Below are 15,192 nucleotides of genomic sequence, written 5' to 3'. Positions count from 1 at the left end.
GAAAATTATTTGTTAATGGTTTGCATTTATTATTATATAAGATTAAAGTTACAGCCATAATTTATTTGAAATAATATATTTGTGGTTTGGGATATAAGTTTGTGTAGCCTGTCTTGCCTACTGCAGGTCAGATCAGAAGTAACTTTGGGCTGGCTAATGATCCCCTGCACATATGTTGCAGGAGGACGTGTGTACTTGCGATGATATAGTCGGGGAATTCAGGGTGGGTGCGGTTTTGCGCACCATAGAGAGGCTTATCACATTTGAAGCTGCTGTGTCCACTATGCCTCACACTGCGCAGCCTGACAGCTTAGTATCCTTGCTCTGCCTCACCTTCTTTGTTACGACTGTAGTGCTTCTGTATTTCTTCCCTCCTCCTGACTGAGTCAATGGGAGTTAATTAGGAACTGTTGTGCAGACTGTTAAAATTATTAGTTTCTTTCCAGAAAGATACCTTCTTAACATACTGCTGATTAAGTAGGATTTGAGGTTCTCATGGCAGTGAGCATGAAGATGGCTGTCTTCTGGGTTGTAGCGCCATGTAGACCTTTGAAACGTTGGTAAAATTGTATCAGATTACATGGCTTTACAAGCCAGAAGACAGCCATCTTCATTCTGCTGATTCGTAGTTGGTCTTTGTATCTGGCAAGTAACTAATAGTTTAAAAAATTCCATAATGATGCAACTGATAGAAAATGGTAGCATGTCATCTGTATAACTAAGGCAATCTTTCATATCTCTAGCTTAGTGTGATAGTGTTACTTTGTTGTGAAATACACATTAGAAGAATTTTTAAGATCAGTGATAATTACTGAGTGAGTATGGTATCATTCATTATATTTGTTTGCATTTTTAGCAGTCTTCAATTCCACTTCACAGGCAAGTGAAAAATCTGTAAGGACAATATAGTGTTATGATTTGAGATAGTAATATGAATGGAGCAAAGTACCAGTTCTTTCCATGTGTCTTAGATGTAGTGTTACATGTTTTCAATGTCTTCCAGAAACTATAGGTGTTTATTTAATGTGTGATATTTTTCTATTGCATGTTAAATAAGTTACACCTGTAGATGAAGGATAGTGCTATAATTATTTAGTGTTTGTGAACAGACTTCTTATATCATTTTTGAAGTACCAAATTACAGTAAAGAACATACAGATTAGCGTCAGTATATTTTCAGTAGTGACTTAAAAATATAACTATTGTGTATTTCATTGTGGAAAATTGTTAACAAATTGAAGCAGCTTTTCATTTATAAATTACATAATTAACTGCCACAACATTGCAGTTCTCATTCTATATTTAATTCATATTGAGGAGTATTGATATAAGTTTCCATTTCACAGTTGCAGTGGAGCAAGGGGAGTGTTTTTGCACTGTACAAAACATGCCATATTCAATACAGTGAAAGCTCATTAATGTGTGTTATTTATGTCTCCCACAGCCAGCACATTAATGGGTGTCTCATTCTCTATCCTATTGGTTATGGAAACACTTTTATAACACATATTAACACATCATGAATTGGATTTTGTTGAGATGTTTGGAACTGGTAATGCTGAACATATAAAGTTATACATTGTAAGAGAATTTAGATTTCTGTGACCACCTCTTCAGTGTTTGGGTTCTAGTGGAAAGGTGAAAGAAATTTAGTACTTTGTCAGGGTAAACACAGCATGCTCCTTCTGATGTGTACCTGTGAACTCAAATTATGGGGAAACTTATTTTAATTGTCCATGTGGTAGGCTTTTAATGGAGCAGTTTTTTGTGTAAGTTGGAAGTTTTGGTTGTGCAATGCTTTCCGACATATTTTTACTGTACTGAAATGTTTATCTCTGAACCATTCCTGAAGTATTATTCCCATTCCATTACATGATGTTGCAGCAGGGTACTTGAGAGAGAGCTTTGGAAACACTTATCTTTAATAAGGAGAATGTAGAACTGCAGTGCAAATTTTTTTGCTGTGTTTCCTGTGTGGAGGAACCTCAGTTCAAGTATGAAAAATAGATACATGTGATAATGAAATGTCTGTGCCTAAACTGATTACATCTTCATTTATGTGTTGTAATTATGCTGTCAGTTTTTCTTCTGTGAACTGCATTGAGACATACTTACACTCCTTTGTGTAATGTTTTGTATTTCCTTTTTATTATTATTGCTATTATTATAATTAGCCATTTGCTTTTGTAATGCATGCAAGCCTCTGATGACTGGAAATAGCATTATGTGATTAACGTTTAATTATGTTTAATATCTCCAGTTGTTTTTCATAATCATATTTTAAAAATTTATGTACTGCAACATGTGTATTAAAGCTTTTTCTCGCTTGCAGTAGAATCAGATTGTAACCCACATTAAATCATGAATTTACAGACTAAAATATTGACATTAACGACTAGTCATGAGTGCCTGTCTTATTAATTTGAGAATACCTTTGTGAAATTAATTTCTGAACTGGCACATGGCTGGATAGAGTAGAGAATTTAGTTTTTATGTAGGCTCAATGTTTAATGTTTGAAATAGTTATTTTTGTTCTAGTCAGTCTGGAAGGGACAGTATTGTATATTAATTCTTCAGTACAAATTTATTACACAGTGGTTAACTAAACAATATGAGACTTGATGAACCTGTAGTTTTCAGATCATGAGTTATGTATGCATTACATGGCCCAGTAGATTACTTATGAGGTGATGAATAGTATTATTTTTTGTATAGATCTTTCAATGATTCAGTTGGTTGATACATAGGGACTTCATAGTACAATGGTTGAATATTTTAGTTTACATTTAATTTTGCATATGTAAACTTTAATTCTGCATATTATGTATTAATATAAATCCATCTGAACCACTTATTTAATTTGGTATAAATTTAAAAACTGAACATGTGAATTTCTTGTTTGTAAATTTTTTTGTTATAGATTTTATAATTGAAAAATATATTACTCTTTGCATTAAAGAATAATGGATGTGGCACATTGTTAGTATCTAATGTTTACTTGTACAGGATGATAAAAAAGTGATGCAACCCATTCATGACATATGTTCTATTTGTAAAAAATTAAATTACACTGAAATCGGAAAACAAAAAAAAACAGTATTGTATTAAGCGTTGGAAATTTACACCACATTCACTGATGCATACAATTATTCTTTTCTTCATGTTTGATGCAACCCTTTGTAGATTTTATGTGTCACAGAATCATTTCACCAGACTAGATATTGTCATTGTTTTTGGAATAGGAGTTCATTCTGGCAAGTTGAGTAAGAATGAGCTGCCAGGTACTGTTTGACAGTGAAAACTTGATCCTTGAACTTTGACTGTTTGAAGGCAACTGATGGACTGTTGTGAGCAGGTTACTTCCTGCATGGGCTCTTATATAGTCACAGTGATATTATGTTGTTTATTAATCCATTTGTATTGTACTGAATAGTAATTGTCAAATATTTTAATATGGGTTGTATTCTTTCTGATCACTCTGTATTATTAAATCAGGTGTTTATAGTCAGCTCTTGATTATATGTTTAGATTTTGTGTCATCTTTACAGTGAGTAACAGGAAAATGATTTTTATCATTTTCATTGGCAGATTAAGTTTTGATGAAAATATCTACACTTTCATTTTATTGTAGCTTTTCTAGGTCACTCACACCAGTGTCCAAAGTAGTGCCTGGAGTTCTTGCAACATCTTACAGCATAAACTGACAAATGAAATTGTATTATCTTATAATACTTCCATGGACCTGGGAATTAACTTTCTGCTTGGGTTACATGAAAGGCGTATGTATAATGAGAAATTTGATACTTGTGATTAAAATGTAGTGCAATTAAAGGATATGGGATAACTGTGTTTTGTTCCCACAATTAATGCGTATAATCAAGAGTTGACACTACAGTCATTCAATTTGTCTGTGGTCCTTATGCAGATCTTTTCGTAGTACTGTTAAAACACTGTATCAAGAGTTTTGAGGAGTAAATTTGCCTAATCACTAATACTTTTCTTTTGCTCAAAATTAAGTAATTTGTGACTTAAAAGTTGTGGCATCAAAAGACAAAGACTGTTAACTATATTCATCAGTATTACGCGTGTATTTACATGAAACCTACTTCTGGAAATTACTTTCCTGAAGTATTTTGAATCATTATTCCTCCATGAAGATGGGACATGCAGGCATGTATCTCATTTAAAATGATTTACCGACAGCTGGAAACATTAGAATTAAAAGCACCAATCAGCATTCATGGTCACTTCCTACCTACATTGTGATCTCATAAAAGTTATGTGGGATGAATCATATAAGTTATAACAAATAGCCTGATTGATTTTGTAAACAGGCATTTTTATTATCACTGACCCTTCATGACTGGTGACCTTCTGACTTTAGGCATGCATTCCATCAGCTCTGCCTAGAAGTATTGTTGGAAATTATTGAAAGTTGTTTGAGTTCTGTATTCATATATGTTTTCAAGTGATATAAAATGAGACCTGGGATCATAAAAGGGTTACATGGAGCTAATTTATGTGAGTATGATGGATGTTTCAACTTTTTTCATTATTGAGAGTACTGTTTTGAAAACTACATGTGTTAATGCAAAATCCACTTTTTCTGCAAACAATTTTGTCTTTGTCATTAGACCCACCAGAATAATTGGTTGAGTGTTTGTTTTATGGGGACATACTCATATTGAATAATTTATTTTGTATTAAAAATCAGATAAGCATGGTTTTTACCTTTAGCTTTAATATTTATGCTTTTTTTTAAAAAAATTATGACAGCATATGACAAACAAAATATGTGAAGTCTTAATACAATCATAACTAATAAAGTACATGTGGGATTTGATAAAGTAATTCCTAGGAACAACAGCAGCTAATAAAATTAAATTTGAGTTGTGACACCATGTAGTCTTTTGGGTGTTTGCCAATATTTCAGAAAAAAAAATGCCTTGGTGATGAGGATTGATATGTTTTTCCGAAATGATGATAACCACCCGCAGGACTACATGGCATCATAACTCAGAAGACCACACGCCACAATAAAAGTTAAGTATAATTACATTAAAAAAGAATAAATTTAGGAGGTGTTTGTTATTATTTAGTTCAAAATGTTTTAATGTCTTATCTTAACATGAAATGTGCTTTTTCCTATGTTTTGTATGGCTGTAAAAACATAAATAATTGGGTTTTTTTCTTTTCTCATTTGAGTTATTAAATTTCTTACAGCATATAATTCCCTTTGTATTGTTACTAAATGATTCTCCTCATCTCTGGGTTGATTTTTTAGTGAGAATGGGCATATGTGAACTGCAATGTTCTCTTATTCAGTGTAGGAGCACAGGGGGTTAAACATAGTATGAACATTGTATTTATTGCTTTTGAACTTTAGTTTCTCTGAATCGCTGAATTTTGAAGTCATGAGGAATGTGCCTGTATGTTGCATCTTATACACATTTTTGTTGTTGATGTTACAAAAAGTTGCAAAAACACTTTGATATGTTTATATTGAAGTACAATTTTCTTCAAAATAGTTTTACTACATTTAAGATTTCAATAATGTTGAAGACCAAGTATTATATATGAAGTAAAGAAGACTGCATTTTATAAGAAAAGCCTTGGGGAAAATAGTTGGGTATATGTTCAATGTTTTTACACTTCTTGACATTTTTAATTTACTTTTAAGTTATTTTTCTTTGTATTGGTTGTAATGAAGTGAGAGATTTGCTGATTTTTAGAATCGTTACTTTTACCATCTTTTTAAGTTAATTGGTAAATGTGAATTTTATGGGATAAACAAAGTATTGTGTAATCTATTTAATTTCTGCCAATCAGAATTGTGTGTGTAATATTGTAAAATTCTAACACTACGTATTGGAAAGAAATGCTTTGTGTTAATAAGAGAGCACAAGATGTTCAGATACACAGTACATAGTACAGTACAATTACATCGTTCAAAATTTAAGACATGAAACTGTGCATGATATTTGACATGTATGGGTCTGTATTATTGAACCTTGGGAACTTATGAGTTTATTTTAACTTACTTGGGTGATACAGTTCATGCACACAATAACTACATGTGATTCTCCATTGTCATATGTTTTTATTAGTCAGCATGATATTTCAGACATTAAGACAACTGGATAAAATTGAACACAAGTTATTTCTATCTCTCTGTGTACAGTTCAGTTGCACGTAGATTGTTGATATTGAATGTGGCAGAAGTAAAGGAAATATTGGCTGGGATCTTGGTTCTAATTCTTGTTTTCAGATTCAGGTTTGCAATACTAAGATTTACTCAAAATAACCCATTTTTGAAAATGAATGTGTGGGGTCCGCAGTGGCCACGCGGTCTGAGGCTTGGGTCTTGTGCTGCTTGGTTGCAGGGACCGTGGGTTTGAATTCCACTCAAGCCATGGATGTTTTTCTGTGTTGTGTTGTCCTGTATACAGATAGTCCTTGCGACACTCCGATCCCTCGTCCAAGGAGTCCTACCGAATGTCCATAGATCAAGCCAACTGAAAAGTTGGGGACCCGTAAAGGGTACCAGAAAATGTACAAACATTGTTAAACCAGAAAAAGAAGAAGAAAATGAATGTGTTATAACATACATTTATATTTCCATGGTAATTGCATTGATAGGAATTTCATTAAGATTGTGTGTTATGTTCCGTATCATCTTAATTTTAGATTAATTGCACATAAAATTACTTGAAATTATTTCACTTTGAAATGTTAGGTAGTATTTGTAATATGATATACTAATTTATGGCTGCATTTAACTATGTATAAGATTATTCTGAGAAGTAATGAGATAAAATTTTCTTTTTTGGCTTCCTAATATGCAGGATACTGAGATTTGGTATTACTCATTTGGAATATCTTATATTGAATTTAATTTTATTTTTGTTAGATATTTTGACAAGGATAAATTGTTACATTGTTGCATATGAGAACAAGCATTGTATTGGCATGGTGCTGAAATATTAGCATATGTAGGTTATAGATATTTTCAGTAGTATTTATAACAGTATTTTTGCATCTGGTGATTAATATGTTAATTCTAACCATTTTGTTAAAAATATTGTAAGGAAATTATGGTGTTCACCACAGTATTGTTTAAGATAAGTCAATTGTATCAGCATTTTATGATGATTGAATTATTAGACATAAACAGTGCTCAGAAGAGGAAAGAGAAGAAAATATTGGTGTGTCCCTTCATTAAAAGTACAACAGGGATAGTGTTCATTACAAATATCATATTACCACTACTTATCAAGGTTATAGGATACAGGTTTTTGAACATCATTGATAATTGCAAATATAAAACAGTAATCACTGAACACACCATTGAGTAAGTAACCATCAACAGATTAATGATGAACTTACAAAATATTATGGAATAAGACATTCTTAATATTGCTTAAGAGTTGTATTTTGAGCATGAGATCCAAGTCTTGAAGTAAGATGTTCATGTATCATGTTTTTAAAATTACATGTGACAGAATTGCTACACTTTGCATCCTGTCTCATCAGGTAGTCCAGTATGGCTCTCAAAATGTCGGGTTTTTTACGGCCACATGACGCAGCCGATTTGCTCATGAGGACTTCATCGAATTTAGTAATTGCAAAAGTTGTAGATCATACATCCTGCCACAGTAATATCTGTAAACAATGAAGGTAGGTTTGGCATATTTAGCTTCAGAGGGTATAGTGGTCAGTATTATAAAAAGATATGTAAAACTCCAATTCACATACTTTATCATCTTTTATGCACCATAATTTACTTAAATTCTGTGCTGATGCTGTAGTTCAGCGAAACCTACTTTAACAGCCACTTTTTTGGTCCATTTACAACCCTGCAGAATGCCTATTGAAGGCCATAGCAGAAACACATCTTGGATGGTAAACTTCAAACTGTTCCACCTTAAAGTTGGATCCACTGGGCAAGTATTTTTAGTTTTTCTTTCTTTCCCTTCTTCTCCTCTCAGCCCCACCCCTCCACATGCAAACATACGCTTTATAACTGAATTTTTAACATGATACCTACAGATTTGTAATACGTACTAGTAGCAGTCACTGCCCCTTATAGACAGGTTTTACTGCATCTGTTCTCTTTCTTTAAAGGTACGTGCGCTTTGAATATTTCTTCAGTGTTGAGAAGTAGGCCTACATTCAATAAACAGAAAAAGTTAATTGCTTTTGAAATCTTTGCAAATGTTTTACCATAAAAGCTCATGATGATAATTATGGAAAAGTGTCTTAAATTTTAAGGTTGGAAAACGGTATAATGTATATAAACATGGTAGTTTCAATGCATGTCTTTGAATATGGTGTAAATTGTACTGAATATTACTTCACAACAAAGTTTATGTTCATTGATAACTGGAAACAGACTACAGTTTCTTATTACACAGAACTTCTTCACTTTGAGCAACGATGCTAGTGTATATTTGGTGACATGTCACAATCATGTAATGAGTATGTAAACTGATGACTGTAATGACTTAGTGTTTTCATGGGAAGGCAGGAAGAATGTGTTTATTAAACCCTTGTGTGATCTCAGGACTGTAACATACATTGCACTGTGTAAGCTAGAAGTATGAATTGATGAAACTTCATTGATTACCTACAAGGATGGATATATTGTACTGGATTGCAGGGGTAGTTATGAGAAGTTTTAAATTGTTACTGACTGATATTTTTGTATCCAGTCTGTGCAGAATTGCTACTGAGAGGTGCACAATATAAACTGGTGAGGAAATCATTGGTTTACCTTCTGCTTAATTGGAATCCCTTTCTGTGTTTCTTTTGCATGTTTTGTGCCTTCATGGAACAATTTTAGTGGGTTAAGTATCACAAGATAAACCAAAGTCTGTGGCAAAACATGCAAATGTCAGCAGAATCCAGTGTGGTTTGTGAAGCATGCTTGGAAGGAGTGTCTGGATGCCTTGTGACTATTGTGACAGTAATTTTGTTCAGTAATGTTGAAATAGTAATATAATTCAGTAGTTTATTAATGCCTTATCCAATAACTTAGTAAAATCAATGGTTGGTGCAGTTTATCCCTATACTGATACTATACTATACTGATGCTTTGTGCTGGGTGTTTCAAAAATTGTGCCAATGAGGGCATTTCTGATGTCAGGAAACCTGCTGATGAAAGGCATTAACTCATTAGCTACCATTAACTTTTTTTTGTTATGTGCTATGACTGAAATTGCTTTTCAGTCATGTGTATTTAAATAAATCTACATATTGGATACAATCATATTTGATTATTTAGTGAAATGTAACAGAACTTTCCGATTAAATTCCTTAAATTAGCACTACAGTTTTAGGGATATCTTACCATTGCTTATGAAAAGTTATAATCATATTTTTATGATGTGCCATTCAAATCATCTATACCTTCTCCTTGATCCCTGGGCTAGTATTTCTGGTTTTCCCTCTTGCCCGTCCCAGCATTCCTTCGGCCCCACAGAGGGCTCTGGGCTCTCCCATTTGCCAGGACACAGCTGTGTCTCCTTGTCTTATCCTTGACTCTGAATGGCCAATTCCCATGACCTGATTCTGATATAATGCAGCTGAGTCAGTAGGGTCCTCTGAAAGATCATCAGTAAACCAACTTCTATATGGTTTGAGCACCCAAAAGCAAATTCAACATCAATATATCTTTGTAGAAATGTATGTGCCAGTATGAATTTCTAAAGTAAGTCTTATTCATTGACCTAAGAACACAGTTTTTTACCCTGAAATTATTAGATTCAGTGTAGCAGAAATGCTCACAGTATCGTGAATTTTAAAAAAAAAGTTTCATCATTGGGATAAAAGAAGTTTGCAAATGTATTACTGTATGAAGATATTCTTGACATTAGGCATCCAGACATCCAATCTGTAAACAACACTTTATTGAAATATACCAGTTATGTTAAATGTGGAATTTCAGTTTCACATAGCAGTGCTACTTGATATTATTAATTTTATGTTGAGATTTAGGAGGAAAATTAAACTACCATATTTTCACAATTTTAAGACACTTTTTTTGCATTTTAAAATTTCTGAAATCAAGATATCTTATTTGATGGTGTTTAAGATCAATCAAAATAGTATATTTTCTCCTAAAAACCTGTTACTGAATCAAGGGTGTGTTTTACAAACATTGGCATCTTGATGTAGAGGAAATACTGTAATTTTTCAGGGCTTGAATTAATTATGGCTTGCAGAATGTCCAGTTTACACAGAACTCATCCAGTTTGTGTTGTACTGAACTAGTAATTGGGCAATTTATTCCAGCATATGTTGCCATGTTTCCAATTGTATTTATTTAGCTTATTTGTTGATTTTATTTATGTATTTATATTGTGCTTCTTATTTTTTGTGTGTTAAGATTTGGTATTTGTGCTTGTTTACAACACTTCCAAAACTGTAATACACATGAATTGTAATAAAATAACTTAAGGAAGAATGTGTTTCAAAGAAATTCCTTAATACACAGAGTTTTCCTTGAATGAACAGTGAAAACTAAAGTACAGGCATTGTCAAACATTATAGACATTAGGTTAATATGTTTAAAGTCTCCAGATGTTAATAAAAATATTGATTATTTGTTGTGGCATATTATTTTGTTTCATAAGTTGGGGAATGTTATATTGTTACATTGACTTTGTTGAAGTAATTTGATTTATTGTTTATTCCAATTAATTGTGTATTACCATGGGATGAGACATTCAGACCAATCAGTTTTTCTGCTGTCACACCTCCAGCCTTCTTTTCTTCTTGTGACATTACTTTAACATAAATTTTGTGTTTTTTGATATGCACCATTTGAAATAGACTGATTTTAGTTGTGTTGAATAAAGACTGTATGAAAGTGCAGGAATTGTGGCATTGCACACAGAATTATGATGCTGTAGGCATGACTCTAACTTCCTCATGATTGTGTAATAAATGACGTCTTATTCTACTTTTTTCTCTGTATAGAAACACTTGTTATAGTGATGGAGTTTTGATGTTCATGTCATCTCCGTGTCTTGGAAAACTGATTTGTGGTATATATTAGATTTGGTTATTAATAAAGTGCAATGTTCTAGTTTGATCTAGTTTGTTTCCTCCTGTTTTAGGGTTTGATATGTTGTGCATCTGATGTCCTTGAAGGCAGAGGTTTAGTCCAAGTAGCCATTACAGTAGCCGAACTGTTGAAGTTTCACCAGCCAAGATCTCCAGCCCATATTATTCCATGAGAAATTCTATATAGGTGAGAATTTGCTTTGTTAATTTATTTTACCCTGGTCTGCTAATTCTAGTTAGAATTATCTATGCTGCTTGTATATGTTTCTCCAGCAGACTTGTCTGCATCAATGCTAAATGCCCACTGCTGTTTTTGTTGTTTGACAACTATTTGATACATCAAGCTATCACACTGTAACAACTAACTAACTAACTAACTAGATGGCTTACCGAACCTGAAGGTTCATCACCGAATTAACCAAAGCCCTCCACCGGACCCTGTCCTGGGCCAACAAAATCCAGTCTCTGTCAACTCCTATCTCCCATAGATCCCGCCTGAGATTATCCTCCCATCTACGTCTAGGTCTCCCCAGCGGTCTCTTCCCTTCAGGTTTCCCAACCAGTACCCGGTGCACACCTCTTGTCCTATCCATGCACGCTACATGTCCCACCCATCTCACTCTTCTCGACTTAATCACCCTCACAATACTGGGGGAGCAGTACATATTTTTAAGCTCGTCATTGTGCAGTTTTCTCCACGCCCCATCGTCTTCCCTCTTAGGACCAAATATCCTCCTCAACACCCGATTCTCAAACACCTGCAATCTGTGTTCCTCCCTCTGAGTGAGAGACCATGTTTCGCACCCATACAAAACAACAGGCAAGATTATTGTTTTGTATACTTTAATTTTCAGGTTCTTAGAAATCAGACGGGAAGACAAAATATTTTGGACTGAGAAGTAGCAAGCATTTCTGGAATTTAGTCTCCTCCTAACTTCCTCACAAGTATCATTTTGATTTGTTATTGTTGTTCCCAAATATTTGAACTTTGTAACCCTTTCAAAGGATTTATTAGCCACCCTAAGATAATTTTGCCCGCCTGTCTTCTGATGACGAGATACTAACATGTACTTAGTTTTTTCTGAATTTACTTCCAGCCCCACTTGTCTACCAGCCTCTAGTAAAACTTCTGCGTTCCTCTTTATTGTATTTATATCGTCCCCCAATAAATTAACATCATCAGCATATGCCAATAGCTGATGTGTCCCATTCAATTGCAAACCCTCCTGCCTACCTTGGACCTTCCTGATGGCGTATTCTAGCGCAAAGTTAAAGAGCAAGGGAGACAAAGCATCTCCTTGTTTTAGACCGTTCTTGATGAGGAATGTCTCAGATACATATTTACCTACTCGAATTTTGCTACAGGTTTCATTTAAGCACATTTTTATTAGACCCACTAGCTTCTTTGGTATACCAAATTCAATAAGAATATTATATAGCACTTCTCTCTTCACAGAGTCATAGGCTTTTTTGAAATCTATAAATAACTGATGTACGGTCCCACCGAACTCCCATTTTTTCTCTAGTATCTGACGAATGCAAAAGATCTGATCAATCGTTGATCTGTTTCGTCTGAACCCACACTGATGATCCCCAATAATTTCATTCGCATGTGGGGTTAACCTTGCCAAAAGAATGTTGGATAGAATTTTGTATGAGGTTGATAGCAGCGATATTCCTCGGTAATTACCACACTCAGTCTTGTCCCCCTTCTTATGAATAGGAATAATTATGGATTCCTTCCATTGTTGTGGCATCTCTTCCTTATCCCAAATTAACTGAATAAGCTTATGGATCCTCATATGCAACCCTTTGCCACCTGCTTTAATTAATTCGGCCGGAATCTGATCAATTCCTGGAGATTTATAACTTTTCAACTTCCCAATGGCTAGTTCCACTTCATCTAAGCTAGGTTCTGGCACCAACAGTTCAGCTGTATGCATTTTAATCTGTCTAATATCACCAGTATCATGAACATTTAAGAGCTCGCTAAAGAAATTTTTCCACCTATTCACAATTTTTATTGGATCTGCAAGCAAATTGCCACTATCATCCTTTACCAGATTGGTCTGGGGTTGATATCCTTTCTTAAAGTTATTAATGCCTCTGTACAGGTCTCTGATGTTTTTTTCCTTATTATTTGTCTCAAGTTCAGCAATTTTGCCCTTCAGGTATTCCCTTTTCTTAGTCCTAAAGGTTCTACTAGCCTCACGTCTCACGTTACCTAGATTATCCGCATTTGTTTTGTTTGGGTTCTGCAACTATTGAAACTTTGTTTGCTTCCTTCGATCTATTAATTTTGAACATTCTTCATCAAACCACGGTTTATTTTGCTTTCTCCTGTAGTATCCTAGTTTCTCTTTTGCTGAAATTTTGATGCAGTTTTTGACATTTTCCCACTCCCTGTTGATGTCCACACTTTCATTATCCTCATTTGTCTCTAAAATTTGAAACCTATTCGAAATTTCAACTTGATATTGTTCCTTTACCTCTCCCTCACTTAATTTTTTCAAATCAAATCTTTCTGTGTCAAAATTTTGTTTAGTTCGTCTACTTACTGAAAGCCGCTCCCTCACTTTTGCTACCACCAGATAATGATCAGTGTCGCAATCTGCTCCTCTGAATGATCTCACATCAATTACATTTGTCTGCCTTCTCTTATCTACTAAAACATGATCTATTTGATTGTGTGTTCTGCCATCTGGGGAAGTCCAAGTGTATTTATGAACATCACGGTGTGGAAATTTTGTACTTTTTACAATTACAGTGAAACCTCTATCCATCGTTCCCGGAACTATCGTTTTCCCGGATGCATCGTCCGTTTTGTTCGGTCCCGAATACATCCCATATAAAATAATGTTACATTTTCCCGCTTCTATCGTTCCTCGAACTATCGTTTTATCGCATCGATCGTTCAAAAATCTTAGTCCCGGCCCACAATTTTCCCGCAATGATCGTTTCTGAGAATTTAAAATGCTGGGTTTTGAGATAAATTAATACCGAAAGACGCACAATGTTTTTGGAATACACAGTAGTGGTAATCTGTTATGTCGCCCAACCAGCACATTCTTTTGGAATGAGGGTCAGCGGTGCAGGGGTGATAGTTGGAGTGAATGGCGGTGCTCATTGTCAGAAATTTTACGATTTTAATTAGGGTGCACTCATATTTCGTTCCAGCGATGCCAGATGGCATGTGCAGTGTGAATTTCTTCACAAATGCTTTTATTACAGTACAAAGGAAAGGCTGGCGGCACTTTTCATTCTTCTGGTTCATCTTGTTTCCAGCGGTTCAGGGTCTTCTACAGCTACGTTTCGTTGAGTTCGGCAGTAATAGTATTTCCATTCTTCCTGTTATTGTCCGCAAAGGTGGTTGGAGTGGTGAGGAAAAGGAAGACGACGAATGCGAGCCCGAAGCTTTGCCGAGTTTTGCCGAAGCACACGCTGCATTGGCGAAAGTGAAGTCGTTCTTTTATGCGCTTAATATTAGTGAACGTGACGAGGAAAACATTTTGAACGTGGAAAGTGCTCTGTTTGGTCTAAAACGTAAAGTTTCGCCAAACCAGTTGTCCATTAAAGACTTTTTTGGTAAAAAGAAGTAACTTTGAAAGAGAAACATTGTTTTTTTTAAAATTTTTAATGCTTTCCCGCATCTATCGTTTTCCCGCATTCATCGTTTTCATTTCCCACCCCCGCCGAAAACGATGCATCGAGGTTTCACTGTAAATCTTTTGACGTAGCAAAGGTTACTGCTCTAACACCGTTATCATTACTAAGTGCATGGAGACTCTCGCTGCCTATTGTGGGTTTGAAGATATCCTCCCTCCCAATTTTTGCATTGAAATCTCCTAGCAGAATTTTCATGTGATACTCGCCAAATGTATCAAATACTGATTCCAATTCTTCATAAAAGCTATCCTTGATATCATCGCTTTTGTCTTCAGTTGGGGCATGAACATTAAGGACAATGATGTCGCACCAACGTCCTTCCAAAATTACGTAAGACAACCTGTCACTAACAAATTCTACTCTCTTAACTGCTGCCCTAATTCTGCTATGAACAAAAAAACCCGTCCCTAGCTGATGATTGTCATTCCCCTTTCCATAGAAAAATGTAAAATTGTCCAC

At 34.7% G+C, this 15,192-nt stretch overlaps 1 protein-coding gene across 6 annotated transcripts in view; it reads left to right on the top strand.

Moving 5' to 3' along the window:
• Window positions 1-15,192, top strand: part of Lrch (Leucine-rich-repeats and calponin homology domain protein) — a 69,677-nt gene that overhangs the window by 48,860 nt on the left and 5,625 nt on the right. For 5 of the 6 annotated variants that reach the window (XM_022072087.2, XM_022072086.2, XM_022072083.2 and 2 more), the window contains one exon: window positions 182-10,605. In XM_022072087.2, coding sequence (XP_021927779.1) covers window positions 182-385 — 204 coding nt within the window. In that variant the 3' untranslated portion in view covers window positions 386-10,605. Of the gene's footprint in view, window positions 1-181; window positions 10,606-11,120; window positions 11,255-15,192 lie in introns of those variants that run through there. The other variant, XM_022072084.2, reaches the window with a different exon arrangement.

Source organism: Zootermopsis nevadensis, unplaced genomic scaffold (genome assembly GCF_977971745.1).
Source record: "Zootermopsis nevadensis isolate Lab colony 2312 unplaced genomic scaffold, Znev_1.0 Znev_ptg000002l, whole genome shotgun sequence".
NCBI lineage: Eukaryota > Metazoa > Arthropoda > Insecta > Blattodea > Termopsidae > Zootermopsis > Zootermopsis nevadensis.
The sequence above is the reverse complement of the archived record's forward strand: the minus strand, read 5'-3'. Positions and strand labels throughout refer to the sequence as shown.